The 24,235-nt window shown below is 34.2% G+C and overlaps 2 protein-coding genes across 4 annotated transcripts in view; both read right to left on the bottom strand.

The window, feature by feature from the left end:
* Window positions 1-544: 544 nt before the first annotated feature.
* LOC125877108 (3-oxoacyl-[acyl-carrier-protein] synthase, mitochondrial) overlaps window positions 545-24,235 on the bottom strand; it is a 31,316-nt gene continuing 7,625 nt past the window's right edge. Inside the window, exons 1-14 of one of the 3 annotated variants that reach the window (XM_049558428.1) lie at window positions 9,966-10,134; window positions 9,193-9,422; window positions 7,949-8,056; window positions 7,799-7,870; window positions 7,521-7,607; window positions 5,289-5,440; window positions 5,096-5,176; window positions 4,966-4,999; window positions 4,629-4,695; window positions 4,314-4,390; window positions 3,093-3,153; window positions 2,899-2,981; window positions 2,469-2,540; window positions 554-1,213 (exon numbers count right to left, since the gene is read on the bottom strand). In XM_049558428.1, coding sequence (XP_049414385.1) covers window positions 1,049-1,213; window positions 2,469-2,540; window positions 2,899-2,981; window positions 3,093-3,153; window positions 4,314-4,390; window positions 4,629-4,695; window positions 4,966-4,999; window positions 5,096-5,176; window positions 5,289-5,440; window positions 7,521-7,607; window positions 7,799-7,870; window positions 7,949-8,056; window positions 9,193-9,422; window positions 9,966-10,074 — 1,398 coding nt within the window. In that variant the 5' untranslated portion in view covers window positions 10,075-10,134 and the 3' untranslated portion in view covers window positions 554-1,048. Of the gene's footprint in view, window positions 1,214-2,468; window positions 2,541-2,898; window positions 2,982-3,092; window positions 3,154-4,313; window positions 4,391-4,628; window positions 4,696-4,965; window positions 5,000-5,095; window positions 5,177-5,288; window positions 5,441-7,520; window positions 7,608-7,798; window positions 7,871-7,948; window positions 8,057-9,192; window positions 9,423-9,965; window positions 10,135-24,235 lie in introns of those variants that run through there. The other 2 variants (XM_049558429.1, XM_049558430.1) reach the window with 2 other exon arrangements.
* Window positions 20,898-24,235, bottom strand: part of LOC125877105 (glucan endo-1,3-beta-glucosidase 12) — a 343,740-nt gene continuing 340,402 nt past the window's right edge. The window contains exon 4 of the mRNA XM_049558425.1: window positions 20,898-20,907. The gene's annotated coding sequence lies outside the window, so the exon portion shown is untranslated. The remainder of the gene's footprint in view (window positions 20,908-24,235) is intronic.

Genomic DNA, 24,235 nt, shown 5'->3' on the forward strand with positions numbered 1-24,235 from the left:
CGATCAAAGTAGAGAGTGTTTTTGAAACTGTCAATCGTTTGAGGACAAAACTAATAATTTGCATCAAGTTCAGAATATTTTCAATACTTCTCTCTTTTGGATATTTGACTTCCACATTAGTTCTTAAAACGGATTCTGTATCTAAATAAAAAAATAAATTTGTGAACTTCCACATTATCTGTACCTAAATAAATAAATTTGTAAAAGCAGTTCCTGGAAACAGATTGCATTTGATAAAACAAAAGGGTCCCATTTTTTATTTTCTGTCTTGCATTCATGCAACGCATTAGGGTATCAATATCTACACTTAGATCTCCCGCGTTAACAGCAAAGCAAAATTTGACAAATAGAGAGTGCCAGACTGCTGGCCACAACATTACATAAAATAAGGCAAAAGTCGAACCGGAACTAATTGTTCGATGTGCGAACAAAATCTCACATATAGATGAAGAGAAAAAAAGAAGCTACATAAAGGGTGTGATGATACTATTAATGATGTGAGGCCTTTTCAGAAGAAGAAAAAAATATGTGGTGTTAGTTCAAAGCAAACAATATCACATTACGATAAGAGTATTTTGCACTGTTTCAGCCCAACACCTACCTTTCTATAGCACAATGTGGTTGACAAGACGATGACAACAATAACAATTACACCACAGTCCCGATATAGTTGGAATCGATTACAAGAATCCCTACTATCCATGTCAACAACTCAATCAAATATTTGGGGAAAAACTTATGCTCTCTGGCACTAGAAGTTCTCTACATTTTCTACTAGTTCTATGGACACACCGAAGGGGAAAAAACAATAGAACTACAATAATGATATTAAAGAAATCAGCAGGAAACTGGAGTTTCAAGGCAAGAAAAGAGTTGGCTAAAACGTTTAATTTAAGCGTATTATAGCCCTCAAACCTCCGCTTGCTCCCTCTTGTATTTGATTATTGAGATGGGCGGAGGGCTTTTGTTTGCCTCACCTGGTTAACCATAGTCTAATGCCTAACAAAACTCTTGTTCCAGCTGAGTTTTTGGTTAACTGGATCAGTGTTCAGTTGGTTGAAGTAAAAAGCAAGCAAGAATTCGTTCCTCCAAACCCAAATGAGTTTGATAAACCAGATTTAATGGTCATCTCCTTTGAAGCAGTCAAAGGCATGAAACCACCATTGAATATTGGATCTGGTTCAGAAAGGTTTAGCGTCAAAGGCGCGATACCCTGAAAATAAACATCAATGTGGTGAGTAGCCCATTCATGAAACAGAAGATTTTGCAGCAGCCTCATTAACACTAGAAAAAAGCACGATGTTGGCAATAGATAATGCATGTATCTACAGCCTTTTCCATCCAACTTAACTAGCACTTTTGTCATCTAAATAAATCTTTCAGCAAAAAATCCACCCAAATTTACGATTTAGTTCCGAAAAAATCACATCCCGTGTCCAAAAATAATCAGAAGGCAGAAAAAAAAAGGACAAAACAAAAAAGGGGTAACCTACAACTCCCTCACGTCTCTCAACCTCACCCGACTCCTATTCCCACTTTTTGTGGCAGCACACACATTCGATTCACACAACACAAATCAATATAAAAAAAGGCACAACACACGGAAATAGGAAGGATGGGAGAGAAAGAAAAAACAAAAGCGTTTTGAGGTTTTCTAGATTCTAGTTTTGTTCGTCTGCTCCAGTTTGGATCCTAGAAGAGTTTTAGGCTTTAAGCATTTGCTAACTCTTGGAAATTCAGTAGATTAGTGGCAACTCTGTTCTGTAAATAAATTAATCCCTTCTCAATAACGTCACTTAAATTGAAAAAATTCGATGAAAAAGGATGTGACATCTTTGACAACTTTTTAGAATTCGAGCTTTTATTATATTGACTTTTTATTATTTTCTTGGATATTACGTTTGTGTTGGGCTAACGTGCTACTCAACCGCTCATTTATCGTTGTGATTTTATTAGATTGTGTTATAGATTGTCTTTTCTCGCACACCCCTCTAAGTTTTCAATAATACCATCATGGAAATTGCGACTATCTACCCCATTCTGTCGAGATAAAGAGACCCTCGATCCCTGACGAAGGATTTATAGTTACACATGGTTAAGATGGGAGCACCCAGGTATAGAGCCAAAAAACGCTACTATCGAAACATTGCCACTCCCCGACTCAAGTTGTCCACTTGTTTTACAACCAGTCTAGATACCTTTCTCCATCATAATCCCATCAGTTTCATATTCTGTATAATACCGAGAGCAACAAAATTGCCTCAAATTATCCAGCAGAAATATAGATTTTGCACAGGCTACTGATGTGAGGTCAGATACAAAATATATTAATGGAATTATCTTCAGAAACAAAATAATATTCACCATGTAGCACACCAGGAGATAACAATGAGTACGAAGAATTCAGAATCATCAAATGTAAAGAATCATCTGGGAAATCTTCTCCAATATAAATGAAATATTCTTACGTGGTGTATAGCCAAGACAGTAAAAATTGCTTCAACAGCTCCAGCGGCTCCAAGGAGATGACCAGTAGCACCCTGTGTCCGGGAAAAAATCAGAAAAGTTCATTAAGAAAGGGGAAACAAATTATTTCACCATGTCAAATATTTCAGAGAACGTGCTATAAAATGAGAAAAAGGGGTATTGGAGATGACATTCTAAGCATCCACTAATAATCACAGTAATGTAGAAATAATCCAACAATGTGATGGTTTGCTGAAAGCACATTAAGAATTCTAAATCTTCTATTAATCTGATGCAGAAAAGACATGACACGAGGTCACCAACAGAACAAAATTCTCCTTCAACTTTGGTTCTTAGGAGACTCGGTACTTACTGATTCTATACTAATCTAATTAGAGACTGAACTTGGTTGACAACCCCTATTCTGATTACCTTTGTAGAGGATAAGGACAGGGCCCCTGATGTAGCATGATCAGAGAATACACATTTTATTGCATTTGCTTCTGCTGCATCACCTGAGCAAGGTATTTCAGTAGCACATACAAAAATGTCAATTTTCTGTTTGCCATAGAGGGCAAAAAGTTTAAAATCATTACAGAGCACATTCACAATTGCAAAATGATTACCAAGGGGGGTAGATGTAGCGTGAGCATTTATATAATCCACTTGACTAGGATGAAGACCAGACTGCCAATGACAAGAGAGGAAAAAAGAAGCTTTAGGAAAAAACATTTACAAATTAAAAATAATATCACAATCTTAATTCTCTGTTTAAAAGGCTAGAAGGATCTCTGCTCTAAGTAGCATGAATAATAGATGAGTCTTGCTCTACTTTCTGAAACTGTACACAACATTCTAAGTTTCGACTAGATCCATAATAGAAGTTTCAGAAATTGATAGGTCAAGAATGTTCATATCACAAAAGATTTTTAAGTTTTATAACTCCATTACAACTTGAATCCAAAAAAAAAAAAAATGCTCAAGCAACTACACAACAGAAAGAATGGAAGTAATGCTTTACCAGGAAATTTTAATTCTGATCAGAACAATAATTTACAAGTCATGTCTATTTAAGTTAACCATTAACTAGTCGGTAAACCAACCAAATATACAATTATAACAATCACTTACTCTTTTTTTTTCTAACAGCATTTTGGGCCCAAAATTTTCTCATGCAGCAGAAAGCTAAAGGCTGATAGTTACTCGCTCAGTTAGATTCATGATACACAGTTTCAATTAAACACAGTTATGAAGGTGTTAATCTTAACATGTATATGTTTTTGTAGCAGCTAATAGATTCACAGAGAACCATTGTAATGTGTAAAATTCAATCGCCAGATGAATTTGAATTCTTAAAATATGTGAGTCTTGTAGAATATCTCAGTCGATCGGCTATTTTAACTTCTTTTCTCGGCAACAAAATGTTTTGGTTATGTACATATTGATGCAGGACAGAAAGGAGCCTTGTTTAATCCATGCAATAGAATTTCACTACAATCCATGTACATTGGGAGCATCCACGATCCTGTACTAAAACAAATGGACAGCTAGGACATTGGTATTGCCAAACTGAATGGTTATAGTACGAAAGAGCTAAGAAAGAAGAGAAAGAAAGGAAGCTATTATTCAAGGTCTCGATTGTCATAATCTTTGATTATAATAGGCCGGAAAAAGTGGTTAAAACATTGTCTACCAGTACCAAGATCGTAATTTATGCAAAGTTGCAACCTTGAGGGCAGTTTAATGTAATTTACCCTGATTTTAAACATGTATTTTCATATAATTTAGTGGGACCTAAAACCACAACTAAGGCAATGACAGAGATCACAAATCACAATTAACATTACCTGTTTCAAAGCACGTGTCATAGCCAAAACTGCACCTCTTCCACCAATATGTGGCTGTGTAATATGATGTGCATCACCTAAGTGAAATGAATAGGAGATATAAAAATTACAAGCACGGGCATAATAAAGGGACGAACGAAAAGGAAATCAGCTTTACAGGTGAACATTGTTAGAGTGGGTAACAGTCCCACATTGGTTGGGGAATGGACTGGTGGTCTCCTTATATGGACTTGGGCAATCCTTCCCTCATGAGCTAGCTTTTAGGGTTGAGTTAGACTCAAGTGTCATATCTTTACAAACATAACCAAACTATACCTGATGTTCCATAGCCACGTAGCTCTGCGTATATCTTAGCTCCTCGCTTTCTTGCATGCTCCAATTCCTTGGGACATTATACCACATGTAACATGTAAGAATAGTTCAAGTGATGCTAACCAGAAACAAAAGCAGAAAGAGGAAATGGGAAAATGAACTGCTACTAAAACTATATCTCGATTAAAGGATCAAATTGAATAATCAAGGAGGTTTTTCCATGGCTACAACGTTAGGACAAGGCACCCCAATCTCTCTATGTTAAGGGGATAAACCCCCTCCCCCGATAATATACAACCTCAACAAAATACAATTATTTTTAAAAAAATTCCCAACTCACCTCTAATACCATGACACCAGACCCCTCACCTATCCTGCACTTCAAAATGAGGATGAAATACGAAGATGAATCATAATCAGCTCAGATATATATGATATGCAACCTTCTTATACGTACAGATATTACTTACACAAATCCATCACGACCACAATCAAATGGCCTGGAGGCTTCATGGGGTTTTGAATTATACTTGGTACTCAATGCCCTTAACCTAAATCAGAAAAGGCAATTGTCAGAAAGATAGATAACACACAGAGACAAGGTGTTGAGGTTTTAAACGAGAGCCATAACATTCATAATTCAAGTAGGCAATTTAGGCGTACCTACAGAATCCAGCAATAGATAAAGCATCAATGCTGGCTTCTGTCCCCCCTGCAACCATCACATTTGTATCTCCAAACTGAATCATCCTGGCAGCATCACCAATTGAATGAGCTCCAGTGGCACAAGCTGTAACTGAAGAATGGTTTGGTCCCTAGTCATATTTCACAAATAAGATAGGCATTACTCTTTAGTAGATTGTATATGTTGATCTAGTACCAACAAAAAGGCAAGAAAAGAGAGGAGGTTAAGTTAGTAATATGAACTTTTCCTTTAAGTTTATGCATAAGAACAAAAGTGCCTTAATGCAGAATGTTGAAATGCTAGTCAAATGATACATATGTCCTACGTACTGAAATTCTTAAAATTATATTAGAACATTTTCCTATACTTTTTCCAAGTACATGCAAAAAAATTGGAAATTACCATATGGTGCATGCCAAGTCTAATAATGTTTTACCAATCATTTACCTGAGAATGAATATATAGTATGTTAAGTGTCTTGCGTTGGTGGAGGAAATGGGTTGTTGTCTCCTTATATGGTTTTGGATAATCCTCAACGCATGAGCTAGCTTTTACGTTTGAGTTAGACCTAAGACCATTTCTTGTCATGATATCAAACCTAGACTCATTCCTATTCTTGTTTACTCAATGTTGGACTCTCACATTATGTTGTCCATGATCCAAACGTCCAATCATGGCATAGGGGCTTGTTAAGTGCCCAAATTCATGGAGGAAATTGATTGTTGTCTCCTTATAGCCTTAGGCAGCCCTCATCTCATGAGCTAGCTTATGAGGTTGTGCCCAAGGCCCATTTCTTATCATAGACAATGTTGGGTCTCATCCATCCATCTTAGCTCGAATTTTAACCTTACAGAACAAAAGTTAGTGTGCTTAATTGTATCCTTATTTCCATATCCCGAGATATCAGATGGTCTTAGTAGTACAATATATTATTCTGTTTGGCAACTGACATGAAACACATGGTGAATCAGCCAGGCCCAGGGTTTGGCGAGCAGACACAGTGAAATCACTTCATACATTTCAAGTTTAAATTATTCTAGGAATTATCATCAAATCAAACAAGATAAGTTCAATTCCAATATGTTAAGTCCTTCCATGACAAAAAGCATTACCTCAAATAAACACGAACACGTAGCTTACTTATCAATTCTCACATGAAAGCTTCAAACGAAATGAAAAGTCAAAATTCAATCTTTGTGAATAACTAGTGCATACCACAAGCATCATGGACATATATTTTGAATTGGTTTTGGCATATAAGTAATAAATTAATCTTCTAAGAACAAGATTAACCCCAAAAGCAAACCAATATCCAGAATTGCATCTTCTACAAGCTAGGCCTTGTGCAACGTGCTTGCATACGTCCTTTCTCCTAAGACCTTTGACGTGATGGATTATAACATTAGACTATCTAGAGACTGACACTTTCAGCAACAACAGAATGGGCCATCTCATGTTTTGGTAAAAGCAGGTTTCATGGCCAGAATAATGTTAGCCACTACTCTGCAGTCCTCAGCTCTCCACAATGATTTTCTGGTTGGCTCAAACTTAGTTCAACAAATTACAATTTTAGAGTAATCTCTGAGGATACATAGACAGAAGATTATGTCAAAAGAGCTGTTTAAGGGACCACGAGATCTCACTCGAACACCATCAACTGAGGAACTTGATGCGGAAAAAGAAGAAAAGAGAAGTGCCCCTTATCAAGAGATTTATAACAGCATTCTCATGATATCATTCTGTATAGCTGTCACAATTTTCAAGATATCAAAATAATGCTTAATGTGATATTTTATCTATCAAACTTATTTCTCAGGTGATCTCTTTAGTATTTGTTTTAACTACTACGAACACAATTTATAAGTCAAATACTTTCTTAAAGTCCGTGCCAATCCAACAGGATATCCATCTGTTTTTAATTTTTCTGCTTTCTCAATTATAAGATCGGATGAAATAATCACATAAACTGGGGGTTGTCTAATATCTTTCTTATTAGTTGATACCTCAAGGGAGTTCCAAAATGGAGTGATGATTAACGTATAAAGCAATAAAATGAATGACAAAGAATTACACCAGATCCTAATAATCAAGCTTCTTTCTTTCTATTTTATTTTTCCTTTTTTTAATAAGTCCCTGATTCTAAGCCTTATGAACTTCCATTACTTTGGATTTGTACAATTTTCATACATTTCAACAATACTATTACATACCTGAAATCCATACTTCATGCTTACATGACCAGAAGCCATGTTGATCAATATCCGTGGGATGAAAAATGGACTAAGCCGGCGTATATTCTGGCATCAGAAAGTAGATTTATCAGTAGTAATTGCACTATCTATAGATTCGTGGGCAGTTCTGAATTCACAGCAATTTAGTAGCAGATACTCCTAGAAAATGACAGCAACATAAACTTTTTTTCTCCTTTTTTGATAGGTATGGTCACACTATTTCATCATCACTCAGCAAGATGCAGCTATTAACTAACCTTTTCACAGATCATTCTGGACGCTTCCAATATGTCACTGATACTTCCAATTCCAGCACCTAAGGAAACACCCTGATGCAGTTTACTCTTAGATACCAATGAAAAGTAAAAAGAATAATATTCTAACATCAGAACAAAATAGGCAAATACCGTCTGTTCCTTTTCATCCTGCTCAGTAGGAATCCAATTAGCATCTTTAAGAGCTTCATCAGCAGCACATAAAGCATATCCTATAAATCTTGCAATTGATCTATGCTCCTGCCAAAAGGTAGATATCACAAGGCTATTATGGTACCAATGAGAGTTGTCGAGAAAAATCAGCTCTACCGGAAAATTTGTCACTCACAATAAACACCAGCATGTTTCCCTTTCTTCCCATGAAGATACAGAAGGGTAGAGAGATAATTATGAAATCAAAACACCAACTGTTTCAGTACAACACAACTACTTCAGCAGCCCCTTTCAACTACTGTATATCGTTATCTAGTTTTAGGGGTAAAGTTTTGATTGTCAACATCATATATCATTAATCTTAGCATCCCTACTTTATTTGTATGATTCCTACAACAACAAAATTTGATCTCCAGATTTATTTTTTTCCATCAACAACCATTGGTATTTGCAAATCTGCCAATTACCAAACAAAAAATAATGACTACTCTCGATGCTTTATGTAAACCACGCATCATCAAATTATATAATGTACCACACATTGCATGTGGACTAAAATGTTCTATCCTATGATTTAGATTGAACGCAACAACATTTAAGTGAATGTAGCCATTCCTAAAGCTTTTATAAAATGACACTTTTTATAAGAATCTTCTATATCATGTCATAAAAGTAAATTCAAAATCACTTGCAATTTGTTCCATTGAAAATCATCAAAGACCATTTAAAGGTCACATAAAAAGAATGGCTACGACAAATTTAATTTTGATTGATGTGCTTGTCTTCCGAGCTGAAGATGCTCCAACAAAAGACAACTTTTTTATTTGCATTCCTAAAGAAGTCTTTCTTTAGCCTTTTACCGGAAAAAGGTGGATCTGAAACATGTCCTGCATCACATTTAGTTGAAAACAGTTCCAAAAACTAAATGTGAAACAATTTTAGTACCAATGAAATGTTTTCTTGGATAGAGGCAGTGGATTGGGAAACTAACACAGCCATGATATGATAGCAGAGGTTGGTAGGAGTAAGGGTGGGCCAGTGGAGGGGTGAGGCACAAGGTACAAGACATTAGGACGAGATAGAGGAAGCGCATGAGCTAAAGGTTTAGAGGAATGATGACTTCATCAAAAATGGTATTTTACATTTTCAGAAGAAAACGTCATTCCAGAACATTTCTACTCATACAACAAATATTAATATAGTGAATGAAGGTTGGGTGATACCTTAGAGTTTAGCCACAACTGCTCGTCGAATTCACCTGAGCTAGAACCATAGGGCACAATTGCAGCAACTTTGGATGTCAACTGATCAAATGTATACATCTTAACTTCCGGTTCAAAACCATTCATCTTCAAATCATCAGGACATATTGCTCTTACACCACATTCCCCTTCTATTAGCCTCTTCCATGTGGTTTCCACTCCACATCCAAGGGGAGTCACCATCCCTACACCTGAAGCAAAACCAACCAAAAAACTCAAACTTTCCAACACCAGCTATAATAAATTTCGAGCACAACATGCACCTGTTGATCCATATATCTGTGCAGAATCAACATAGCATTCACAATTTTCATGCAATCAGCCCAAAAATATAAAATCGCATTCTAAACCATATGAGCTAGAGCTGATATTACTTTGAGGATATCCAAGGTTGCACTATCCAATCACAGAATGCTTATTCTGCCCTTAGTACTTGACAAATTTGACACCACGGTACAATTCTGATCTTACATTAAAATAACTGAACAGCCAAAATGAACCCAACTTCCTAAACCACATGGAAATTCTAATTCATCTACAAAGAATTTAACTTTTATACACACACAACATCTCGCATCAGTGTATAGGTTATTCACTTGGTATTCTAGGTTACAGAATTAGATTTATTACTTGTTGTTGCAGGTAATGTAACCATAGTATTTGGAAAAAGAAACATAAATACCATTTTGTACAAAAACAACCAACGAGATTGAGGAGTAGGGTTTTAGAATTACCAGTAACAACAACTCTTCGAAGAGGAGGAACAGGAGGAGCTTCAAATGAACTGAAACGACGTAACTGAAATCGGGTAGGAACGAATCCTAACCATCTTCTTCCCCTCATTGCTCACAATATATGCGTTTTTGGCTTAAAAGATATTGACTCTCATAATATTTGGGATTATATATTGGGGTCGATATGAGTAAAATATTTAGATTTTCAATATTCTACTTTGAGAATTGGAAGGAGGATGCAAAATAATTTGTTAAGGAAATAGTAGAATTTTATATGACTATTTATTTCCATCTCTGTAAGTACTTTTTACTGATACACTTAAAAGTCTATTACTGATACACATAATAAGATTTTTTTTAAATTTAGCAATTTAAAAGTCTATATACCCCTTGATTTTATGCTAAAAAATTGATAAAATTAAGGAAAACCTACTTAACTAGGTATACATCCCTATCATATATAAAGGTGTATATAGGTCGATTTGATTTGATTTTTCATTAAAAAATTTAAATCAATTATATTGGTTTATTAAATCTAAAAACCAAATCAAACCAATAATGTCAGGTTTTTCGATTCCGGCTTTAGTCGATTCTTTCGAGTTTTTTCTATTTTTTATAATTATACGGTGTTTGAAAAAGAGATCAAATATACTTTCACTTATCTGTGTGATAAGCTAAACTTTAAAAATGTTAAATGAATAGAAATCTTCAAAAAGACGGTAAAATTCACATGAGTACAAAATACTTTTATTGAAATATCAACGTTCATTATGTTAAATTAATAAGATTAAAGGCTACAGTCAACTGAATACAAAACAAAATATTTACAAAGTAAATTGTTAACTTCGAATTTGAAAAATTATAACAATATAATTGTAAATTCCGATCCTAATACAAAATAAAATATTTACAAAATTTTACAAGCCCAAATTTAAAATAATATATCTAAACATTGAAAATTTTAAACTAACTAGAAATATATTAACAAAGTAGATTATAAAGAATATTTTTTATCTATAAATTAAATAAAATTATATATATATATATATATATATATCATGTTAGTTTGGTTTGACTTTTTTTCTTTTAATACCAAACCACAAATCATTTTTTTCAGTTTGATTTGGTTCGTTGGTTCGGTTTGACTTTACGGTTTGGCTCGTACACCCCTAATCATATATACTAAAATTACTTCTACTTTCAAACAATTACATATATTACCTCTTTTGATATTTTATACCATATATTTCAAAAGATACAATTAGTTACACAAATCCCTTAAAACTGGAATTGATTAATTATTTTTTACATTTAAACACCAAAATTAATGGTCTTTGCAATTAATAATTTTCCTCCACAATTTCTCTTCCATTCAACTTCATGAGCGAGGATATGTACTATATCTTCGGCATGTACGATGCTATAAGGTATAAATTTGTATTGACACAACTAAGGATACACGTGGAACAACTTTCGTCGTCTATGAAGATATAGATGATGTAAAAACTGTCGTTGAACATCTCTCCGGCTTCAATGTCGCTAATTGATACTTGATAGTTCTGTATTACCAGCAAGCGGAGATGAGTAAAAAATTTGACTTGAAGACGAAGGGGGACTAGATACATGTTTTTGGATATATGTATTTAATTACCAAGTATTCGAGATACATGCATGTTTTTGGATATAACGTATGAAATTGATATTTGATACATTAAATTAATACTAGATACATATCAGATCATAAAAATAGATAAATGAAATTAATACTAGATACATATAACAAATACATGAAATTAATAGTAGATACTTCTATGATACATATGAATGTACTTGTGTGCCCCGTATCGTAGTATACTTGTTCATATGGAATAAGAGATTAATATGTCTTCATAATAAGCCTGATTGTATGTATTTGTGTCCATCTGATCAAAGTCCATTAGTTGATTTTTGTACGTGTTCATGATACATATAAATGTATATACGCAATTGTTTTGTTTAATTTGTTGGATACATCATAAATTGATAAATGATAATAGTTATATACATCAAATTAATGAATTTATTATTTTAAGAGTAATAATATGAAATTAATCAAATTAAATAACCAAAATATGCATGTTTTGGTCTTTTATTAATAATATTAATAAATTTATCATTAAAAAGAGTAATAAAATGAAATTACTTAAACATAGATACACTCTTAATTTTTTACTTATATTAAGAGATTTGATTAATTTAAATTTGCTGAATTAATTGTTCATGTGTTTGAAAATCCTCAATTATTCCTTTAATTAAGGAAATCATATACGACCATTTAGCTCAAACAAATAGAACATATATCTTGATTTTTAAAACCGTCGGATACATGTATCTGGTGAGTAATGATACATGTATCCAAAGGAAGAAATATGATCCAAAAAGTAATATTTGAAACTATCGTGAATCCGAGTAATTAGGACCTAAATTAGTGGGATTTATCAAAACCAAGGATGTTACCCTAGATTATTATCTACTCCTAAAAAGTAGATGTAGGGCGTGAGGACGAGTTCAGTCCATCACTATGATGATCTTTCATACCTTAAAGAACAAAGTTCTTGGCGAAATCGACGAAGCTCTAAGAACGCTCGAAACCCTAGCTTTTTCTCATCTTAGAACATTGCTCTAAAGAATTGAAGTGTTAATGAACGTAAAAGAACTAACAAAAACCTTCTACATGTCCATTTACGGTTTGTAGTTTGTTCTACGGACCGTATATCCCATCCATGAAATTTATATTGAATTTTAGGTTCAAAATTTCATTCTACAGACCAAATCTACAACCCTAGAAGTTTCTACGGATCGTAGATCCAATCCGTAGAGTTTATACCATTTTCAGGCTCAAAAGTCCATCCTACAGGTTTAAACTATGGTCCGTAGAAGTTCATGTGGCTCGTAGAATGGATCCGTAGGAATTGGACCCCAAAAAGCAAACTCTCTGAAGTTTTTGACAAGTTGACAATACGGCCCATCGAAATTTCAACAGCCCGTAGAAACAAGTCGTAGGAACTAACTTCAGGCAACTCTGAAATGATAGTCTCTGGTAAAACAATCATAACTTCTTACTCCGAACTCAAAATGAGACAAACTTGGTGGCGTTAGAAATAGGACTCAGATACCTTTAATTTGGTAGGTCAGGGGCCACCTAATTCATTATGTGCTAGGAGATATGATCGTTTGAAGTTGACCTAAGTAGAATTTTATGTCAAAATCTAATCGGTAAGGAAGCTTTCAACTCAACTTTGTGCTAGGTAATTCTTATTACCTTAATTCATATTCAAATCAATTCTCACATTAAATAATTGACCTTAACACCTGAGAACAATTTAAGAATCACATGATACGACCTTACACGCAAATAAAGAATCGTTCAGACGTTAGCTTAGAAATTTTTGGGGTGTAACAATTTTGAATTTCAACGGTTAAATAATGATAAAAAAAAAATAGATTTAAAAAAACTGAAATTTTCTTCTTCCAATTTTTATGTTGTATGAAAATGATTTGTGCATTCTGATGGAGGAATATGCAGTGGTTATGTTAGTTCTTTGTGGTGATTAATTTAGTGAGTGATTTTATTCCTTCAAAAAACACTACTCGATTTTTTATAATACACAATGGTATTACTTTACTGACATAATATCACAGGGACTGATCGTTCATTCCTTCAAGAAAAACTATTTAGTCCTCCATAATGTTCTTCACACAGTATATATTATCTACCAACATGGTATGATAAAAATTGATTTATCCTTCAAGAAACACGCTCTTCAGTTTTCTATAATTTTATGCATGATATATCTCATAATTTAATAAGGTATCATAGACGCCTAATTTATTCCTTTAAAAAAAAAACACAACTCGATTCTCTATGATACCCACATGATATATATGATAAACTAACAAAGTATCATGACTGAATGCCTAACATAATATATAGCTATTATGGATGACTAGCCCAAATGTTTTATATATGATAAAGAGAAAAGACATAAAAGCACAATTGAAGTTGTTTCGAATTTTCATAAAGACACCTTAACTTAGAGGGCGTCCTATTACCCCACAAAAGTATTGAATATCTTTGTAAAAGGACCATTTTGACCCATTTTCTCTACTGTGAACAGGCGCGTGGTGCTCACTTTTTTTATTAATTTAATTTAAATTAATTTCTTCAAATCCAACCCGACCCAATCCAAATCGTTTCAAAAAAGAAAACTCTTGTTCTCCATTTTTCATTTCTTAGTTTCTCTCATCATTTTCTTCAATCATAGTAGTGGTATTTGGAGCCATGTCTTTTGAGTGGCTGGCGATTAGGCTTGTTTTCAAACCATGGATTGATAAAATCCGAGCTTCGATGTTGATCCTCCCGAAAAAACAACTGATTTGAGAATTTGATTTGATTTTTAGGTTCTCAAAACTAAATGAAATTAAGAAAAAATGAAACCTCGAACAACTTTAAATTAGCTTTTTCGATTGGAAATTAAAACGAATTCCTACCTTATTAAGTTGATTTCATCAGTTCATCATAGAGAGTACCTATGACTCTTGTTGGGGAAGATGATGAATTTGAATGGAGTAAATAATTAATAAAGAAAATAACTTAAATGTGGTAGCTTTTAATTGGTTTTTGGCATTATTAGAAATGTTAGTAATTAGAACCTAAACTAATGAAATTACATAGATTAACCATAATTTATACTATAAATTATAGGAACCACATATTATAAGTACTAAATAACATCTTATCCCTTCTAGTTTTCTATTTACCAAAAATCCCTTAAAAATGATGTTTGCGGGATACATAGTGTTGTGCACGGGATACATTAGGTTTGATACATTCCACATAGCGGGATACATAGCGTTGTGCCGGGATACATTAGGTTTGATACATTCCACATAGCGGGATACATAGCGTTGTGCACGGGATACATAGCGTTGTGCACGGGATACATAGTGTTGTGCACGGGATACATAGCGTTTGATACATTCCACATAGCGGGATACATAGCGTTGTGCACGGGATACATAGCGTTGTACACGGGATACATAGCGTTGTGCACGGGATACATAGTGTTGTACACGGGATACATAGCGTTGTGCACGGGATACATGCGGGATACATAGGTAAATAAGGGATTTTTGAAATTTTTGAAATAAGTAGGGATAAATGAATATTAAGGTAAGTAAAGGAGTGTAGTTAAGTAATTTGTCCTAATTTGTATATAGGCAGGATTGGACAAATACTTCACCTTTGATGAACAATTTATACAAGGCCTAAACCAAATACAATTGGGCCAGGAGCCAAGTTAACGTAGAGATCTATGTATACACTGTCATACAATATTTATATATTGCATCAATTCATCTTTTTCAACGAGATGAACTTTTTTTTTCTAATTCCGATAAGGTTAATCATCCTCTAAACGATCCCAAGCTTTAAATATGAACCCCACTTTTCATTTGACTTGCTTCATTCTATTACTAAAAATAAATAAAATTGTTTTTTTTGTATTGCATTTGATTCTTTCGTGTCATGGGAGAGTAACATCGAAAATAAAATTTATGCATATCAAATTCTTTTACAAACAGAGAAAGACAAGACTACATGGCTATCTAGTAATAAAACAATAATTAGACTCTTTTAAGTAACAGAGGTGACCAAATGATCATTTTGCTTAGTTATCTCAAAATAATTTTCCTATTAAAAATCGTGGAAAAATAAAAACATAAAGAAGAATTTGCATAACGTGTACAATTGAACTATTTGGATCATAATGACAAAGATAATAACAATTTAATTTGATTAATTTTTCTATGAATTAATAATGAAAAGGAAGTTGTTTTTTCTAAAGTGGTTGATCTTGATAAGTTAAAAAATATAATTAAGTAAATAAAATATTTTACAACCATTCAAAATTTTAAATGAGAGAATTCCGTGCGTTCATATTGAATCACTTATGGATAATTTCTTTGATTCGATTCTCAATATCATGTATTCTACAGAGGAAAGAAACATTACATGTGGTTGCTTGGACACAAAAAAAAAGAATCCAAATTGTATGAGAGGTACATTAAAAACATAAGTAATTATTTAAACAAATAAAAGACTAATAATTTAAACATTAAAATTGTGTTCACATAGAAGTGTTTTTTTTTTTTTTTTGGGTATAGAAGTGATATTTCATCTGTTTCATACCAAATTCTTTGAGACTTTTAGAAAGTCTTCTTCTTGGTAATTACATTGTTTGACAAACTACTTTGGAGTTCACATAGTAATTCTACAATAACGTGAGCAACGAATGAACAAATTAAAGAAGTGTTAGGGTGTGTTCGGTAAAATAATGTTTTCTTGAAAAATATTTTCTAAGAAATTAAGTGAGTCTCTTACTTATTTTCTTGTGTTTGACAAGTTCGTAAAAAATACTATTCTAAAAGCTTACATTTGTATATAATTTAGATAAATACTATGGGAAGTGGGAGATAGTGAGGAAGAGGGCTATGGGGTGCGTGTGTGTGAAGATGAGGTATGTTAAAGGGTGGAGATAATACAATCAACATGGAATATCCTAGAGCTCATAGTACATAGCAGCAAGCTTGTGATGAGGCTGAGTTGATACACTGACTTGTTTATAAGGTTGAACCTTAAAGTAGACTCAATCACCAAGCCTCCTGTTTTATTCTCAGTTGTGCTCTCATCAGATGATGTCTCAACAGATTCAACTTCAACTCTCTATTGAGAAAAGGGCCTCATAAGGTGTAGTATCAATAGCAGAATGATAGCAAGAATCATACCAATATTCAGCCATAGACAAACAATCATACCAACCTGTAGCATCCTCAGCACAAGAACATCTCAAATCGGTTTCTAAGCACCTATTGAGGACTTCAGTTTGGCCATCACTCTGGGGGTGATAGGCTGATGACATGTTCAGCTGAACACCTTGCAGGGAAAACAATTGTTGCCAAAAAATACCGAGGAACACAACATCTCTATCACTTGTAATACTGTCGGGTAGACCATGTAACCTTACTATAAAGTTCACGAAGACTTTGGCCACTGACCAAGTAGTATAAGGATGCTTTAGAGGAAATAAAATGACCATACTTCATGACCGTGTGATTTAGGCAATCCATCAATAAAATCCATGCTAATCAGAACCCACATTTCTGTTCCTTCCCCTCTGTTAGTAGGACAAGTGATTTCTCAATCTCTTCCCATGTCCAGATTTTGGCCCCGAATCTTTCCACTAACGCTACATTATATTCATTCCAAGTTGGTGGTTGAATTTACTGCCTGTATTTCATAAAGGACAAGTGCCACCGAACAACTTCACCTTCTAACTGTAGAGCAGCAATGCTAACCTTCTCCTTTACGGGAATGTTCTCCATATTGAACAATTGATCGATTCTAAACAACCAAGATTTAAGATCTTCTCCAGAAAACTTCAAGAACTTCATTGTCGACCATTGAGAGTAATGTGAATTATGATTAATGAAGTTGTTGTGCGATTGCTCCTTTGACTGCCTTCCACCCACTGGTATTTTGTCTTCTCTTGTGGGTATTTCACTATATTGCTTGTCATTTGTTCCTTCCGCTCTAGCATCATCTGGTCCAATTTTTTAAGATTTGAAACTTCCTTTGCTAGAGTACCAACTTCCAATAACATTTTCTGCATCCTTTCACGCAACTCCCTTACTTCACTAGAAGAACTCTCATTTGCTCTTGTTGATTTTGTCATTGTTGTCAAGGATATATTGGCTCTGTTACAATGATAGCCAAAATGCAGGGATTCTCATAGGAATCTGTGGTTTTAGCAGCTGGACATGACTTTTTACAGAGAAACTCGAGTTGACACTTGACAGCTATGGAGGATGAAAAGTAAAATAAGATTTAGGTAGAAGCAAATGTAATGTGTATATTCATATCTTCTCAAACGAATTCTACATGTACTTGTAAGAATACAATCTAAGGAATAAATCAATTTCGGTGCTAACTAATTCCTATTCTGTTAGTAACTAACTCTAAGACTGCTATTATTCATAACTAACTTTCCCACCAAAATTTCCTAACTGCTTTGTTAACTTGTCTAGTTGACTTAATTCTCTTCAATTATCTAATAACATCATCCTATATGGAAGATGTATGACATATGTGGATAACGAATGACTTGAAGGTTATGCAATATAATAAGTACAAAAAGGTAAGACCTAAAAAGAGAAATGAGCTTAGCACAACATGGGATAGAAACCTAATCTTAAAAGGAGAAAACACATCTCTAAACAATCATAGGAATAGAAGAAATGGGTTCAGACCAAGTGACAGAACTCTCTATGAGTTGGGCTACACAAAAGATCCTTTTCTACTAAAATGGATATAGGCTTAACTAAAGCCCTATGCAAGTTTCACTCTATGAATTCTTAGCCTCACTACCCTTACCCTCTAAGAGGGTTACGATGAATTTTTGGATGGTCCCATATAGATTCAGCTTAAGGGTTTATGATAAATTGATTAATGGACCTAAGCTAAACAACTAAGATTGAACTTAAACCTATAGAGCGAATTAAGAGAGCAGAGGTTTAATTCAAGACCAGGAAAGCAAGTTATATCCAAGCCCTAGACTCCAAGTGAAGAATCAACTAAGCCCTTAACCCAAGATAAGGTGGAGCCTTGAACCCAGTCAAGAGGGGCCTAGTAGGATAGTGGGCTTAGTCAGCCCAATATAGGTTATTAACCAAAAAGGAGAAGCCCCCTGGAGCGGTTGAGGTGTAGCAAGAAAATGCATTGGCTAATAAATATCATATCCATCGCCCTTCCTCGGTCCCTCCCCATAGCAAGCTTTCCATTGGCTTAACGCCCGGATTGAGACTTGCTCTTCTCGTCCAGAAGAATTATTGTCTTCTTGGTTAACTAGTTATTGGTCTTTGGCACCAAAGAAAGTCGAGAAGGTTGGGACGCAATGTGGTTGTCGCTCAAGAAACTCGGGAAGCAAACTCCGTGAAAAAGTCGTATGCATCAAAGAAATAGAAGGGCTTTCCTTCTCTATCTTGAACCTAGCAGAAAGCTTGGATGAACAAAGTGTGCAATTCATGGAGTGAGATCACTACCATACCCTTTTCAATTTATCTAGTAAACATAGGCTTCAACTGTGTACCAGGCGAGACTATGGCCAAGTCAAGTGGACACTCGCTAACCTGCACTTCCCTTTGCGACTTGAAGCTAAGTCATTGACGAGCCTCGAAGGATTCATTTCTTGGCGCAAATATTCACTTTTAGCATACCATATTTCAATGGCGTTTGCTTTCCTTTTCTCACTCTCAAAGGAAGAAGAAAGTCTTGCTTTGCCCCTTTCTTTCTTGGCTAATTGAAAGCTAGACTCACACGTCTGTTTATGAAGATTATGGCTTCCTCACTTGTTTAGTTTGAAATTGCATAATGCTGAAACATGTAATTGGAGTCTATTTCGGGGTTTACAGAACTCGTGCAAAGAAGATTTATAAGAGAGAAGTTCTCAATCTCTCTTAGGCCTTCTGTCTCTTGAAAAATATTGTATTCTTATGTTTGAGATCGCCTCTGTGTGATTCATCCTAAGTAGCTAACCGAAAAGAAATTGATAAGAGAAGAGGCTCTATCTATTTAAAGGTAAAGGAAAGGAAAGCCAGGAGAAATCACCCCTTGATAAAGGAAAACTTCAACAAATAGTTGACCAGGCCTTGTAGAAGCGAAGATCAGTGTCCGTCCCATTCAGCGAAACAATCTTCCATCCTCTTGATTGTAGTTTTAGCTTGTATATGTGAGAAATTAACAAGAAAAAAATGAGATTTCAAAAGTATTTAAATCAACATTTTTTCTGCACAAAATAGGGAAAGAGAATGAACGGTAACAAAATGGATTTTTTTCATTAATAGTCGTTACATGGGAATACATCAAATAGGAAGATTACACACACATAGATCAGTCACACAACTAAACACAACATTACAAAGTGAACAATGGAAGCATTGAAGACTACTAGTGATACATGCAAACACAACAAAGACACTTAGCATAGTAGTAGATCTCTACCAAACAAAGAAAAAGAAGAAACACACTGCTTTGCGTCTACAGACACTAATTTAAACCTTAGAAAACTCAAAAGAGTCAACGAACTCTTCTATTCTACTCTCTCTGGGAATTCGAAGCTAAAGTGAGCAACCCACTAGTTAGTTCCCTTAGTTCATGGAGGGAAGCCTTCTTCCTCTCTTCCAGACCGCAATGTTTCTGAATCTGTTGCATCATATTTGCAATGGCCTCAAGAAGAGGCAAATGCTCCATGAACAGACCCAAACTTTGGCTCCAATGAGAGCTTCTCCTCCTCTACTCTAAAGATTTCGATAGAAATTTCTTTTAAGTCTTAGAAAAGAATCCACGACTACACTCAATTTTAATCCCGACTTCGTTGTTCTTCTCCGTCTGCCTTTGCCAAATAGAGAAAGAAGCTTCTATTTATAGGCGTTGGAGGCCCTTAACCCGTTCTTATTATTAGTAAGATAGATTATCTTGGTTCCATTCACTAGATTTTAGTGCACTGAATAACTTTCCTTTTCTCGTATGTAGTTGAGTACTCAAGGCACCCTCTTTCTTTTGGCGAGTATCACCACGTGACTTAATCCTGGAGCACTCCTTAAGGAATAGGACACCATAATATAAGTGCACATCAGATCGAGAAGATAGTACTCATTTATTACAAAACAGTCCCCCACGTCCTTGTGGAAGAGATGAAGCAATTGTCACTCGACAACTCAAAATTGACCAGTACAAAACCATGTGATCTGACCTCGCTTACATACCCCACTGGCACTAGCCTAACGGGGGCCTACTCGTCTTTAGTAGTCTTATTTGTACCAGCTACATAATGGAAGTCCCCTCTACCAATCGTCACTCGACAGCTCAAAGCTGACCGATATAACCCGCGAGCTTGCCTACTCGTCTTTCAACGGCTTATTTTTACCCAACTATAATCTCTTCTCTTATAAAAGAAAAAAGAGCCCCTTGGCAAATCCTCAATCGACAACAACTCTGTCCTAACGAGGTAAAGTCTCTGCTGAACTTTTTATATTTCATTCTTTAATATAACATCAACATAACAATAACATTATAAAGCAATCGAGGCATTTATCCCATCCATCCACCGAAAAAAACACATGTCTTACACAAAGTTCATGCCTTCTTTATTCAAAACAAAAAAAACATTCTGAAATGAACCAGCATATAAAAGTGGATGTTTTAAAAAAAAACAAAAAAAACATATAAAAGTGGGTTGGTATGCTCATTATTTGTGTTCGTACATTTTATCATTATGGCAATACAAGTAAGACCTCAACTATATTAGTTTGTACCCGGGCGATGCGCAGATAATATTAAAATATTATATCTAAGCATTTTAGATTGGAATGTCTAATTTGGACATTTTATATGATATCACCTTAAAAAAAGTTCAACTTTACCTAATATCATTATTTATTTTTAATTTAGTATAAATAAAAATGAATTATTCTTATTTTTGGAATTTAATTTATTTCTAAATTTTTATTCTTCTATTAATTATTTTTTCATTGATTAGATTTATCTATCATATTTTATTTAAAATAATAACTACGTATTACTACAAAATATAAATAGAGATATTGGATGAATATTTATTTAAATTATAATTCATATTACTATAGAATATAAGTAGAGATATTGATCGACTGTTTATCTACTTACATTTTTATAATGGATGATTTATTTTTTATAAAGTAAAAGTAGAATTGATAAATTTCGTTACACAAATGATAAAATGAAATATATATATATATAAGAAGACTCCAATATAATCTAACCTTTTTAAAATTGGTTAGGGTTTAAAATTAAAGTTAAACACTTTCACATTTACCTAATATAATTTTTCTCAAATTCACTTTCAATTTTTCATTTTTTATTCAAGTTTAAAATAATATAAATTTTGTTTAAGAATTAAAAATAATTTCATAATATACGACAAATTTTAAAGGAGAAGTAAAATCATAAATTCATCATGTAAAAAAATATTTATGTGTAACTTATGTACATCATGTTTAGTTGTACTCTAAACTAAAATATTTTTAAAAAAATATCTTTAAAATTTACTGCTCCTTTAGGTTAGGAGGTAGAATTTAAAAATAATTTTTCATTATAAAATATTATAATTTACACTTTTGAAAAATTGAAGATTAAAAAAGCATTTATGGTGAAATGTATGCATATGTGAAGATGGAGAACGTGCACAACAATGTGAATTTGGGGTTTATGAGCTTTGATTGATTTAGTTTATTTGGCGATTTCTAAGTTCTTAAGAAAAATAATTTATTAATTCAAATGAATTTGTACATATATTCTACTTTGATAAATAAAGTTGTTAATTATCATAAAAGATGTAATTATTTTCAATTCAAAAATGTATTTAACTAGTATAGTAGAGGTGTCTTACTTGTATTGCAATAATGATAAAATGTACGAACACAAATAATGAGCATACCAACCCACTTTTATATGTGGGTTCATTTTAGAATGTTTTTTTTGTTTTGAATAAAGAAGCGCGTGAACTTTTAGTGTAAGGCACGTTTTTTTCTCGGTGAGTGGATTGGATAAATGTCTATATTGCTTTATAATGTTATTGTTATCTTAATGTTATATTAAAGAATGAAATTTTAAAAAGTTCAGCAGACTTTACTTCGCTAGGATAGAGTTGTTTTCGATTAAGGATTGGCCTAGAGGCCCTTTTTTCTTTTATAAGGGAAGAAATTGTAGTTGGGTACAAATAGGCCGATGAAAGACGAGTAGGCAAGCACGCGGGTTGAACCAATCAACTTTGAGCTGTCAAGTAAGGATTGTTCGAGGGGACTTCCATCATGTAGTTGGGTACAAATAAGACCACTAAAGACGAGTAGGCAGGGCATTAGGCTAGTGTCAGTGGGGTACATAAACGAGGACAAATCACATGGTTTTGTATTGGTCAGTTTTGAGTGTCGGGTGACGATTGCTCTATCTCTTAAGAAAGGGCACGGGGGTTGTCTTATAATAAATGGGGTACCATTTTCCCTAATGTGTGCTATATTATTGTGTCATATTCCTTAAGGAGTGATCCACGACTAAGCCACGTGATAATACTCGTCAAAAGAAAAGAGGCCTGAAGTACTCAAATCCATATGAGAAAAGGATAATTATTCAGTGCACTGAACTCTAGTGAATGAGGTCCCATATTCATGAAAAGTCAGGTTTGAACCATGTTACGGAACCAAAACAAAAGGATAAAGGTCCTTCAACGCCTATAAATAAAAGTTTTTTTCTCTATTTGGCAAAGGGAGACGAAGAGGAACAACGAAGTCGGGAAAAAAATTGAGTGTAGCCATGGATTCTTTTCTAAGACTTAAAGAAATTTCTATCGAAATCTTAAGAGTAAAGGAGGAGAAGCTCTAATCGAAGCAAAGGTTGGGTCTGTTCTTGGAGCATTTGCCTCCTCTTGAGGCCATTGCAAATATGATGCAACAGATTCAGAAACATTGCGGTTTGGAAGAGAGGAAGGATGCCCTCATCCATGAACTAAGGGAACTAACTGGTGGGACGCCCGCTTAGGTTCGGATTCCGAGAGAGTAGAATAGATAAGTTCGTTGACACTTTTGAGTTTTCTAAGGTTTAAATTAGTGTCTGTAGACGCAAAGCAGTGTGTTTCTTCTTTTTCTTTGTTTGGTAGAGATCTACTACTATGCTAAGTGTCTTTGTTGTGTTTGCATGTATCACTAGTAGTCTTCAATGCTTCCATTGTTCACTTTGTAATGTTGTGTTTAGTTGTGTGACTGATCTATGTGTGTGTAATCTTCCTATTTGATGTATTCCCATGTAACGACTATTAATGAAAAAAATCCATTTTGTTACCGTTCATTCTCTTTCCCTATTTTGTGCAGAAAAAATGTTGATTTAAATTCTTTTGAAATCTCATTTTTTTCTTGTTAATTTCTCACATATACAAGCTAAAACTACAATCAAGAGGATGGAAGATTGTTTCGCTGAATGGGACGGACACTGATCTTCGCTTCTACAAGGCCTGGTCAACTATTTGTTGAAGTTTTCCTTTATCAAGGGGTGATTTCTCCTGGCTTTCCTTTCCTTTACCTTTAAATAGATAGAGCCTCTTCTCTTATCAATTTCTTTTCGGTTAGCTACTTAGGATGAATCACAC

Source organism: Solanum stenotomum, chromosome 9, assembly GCF_019186545.1.
Source record: "Solanum stenotomum isolate F172 chromosome 9, ASM1918654v1, whole genome shotgun sequence".
In the NCBI taxonomy this organism is placed as follows: domain Eukaryota; kingdom Viridiplantae; phylum Streptophyta; class Magnoliopsida; order Solanales; family Solanaceae; genus Solanum; species Solanum stenotomum.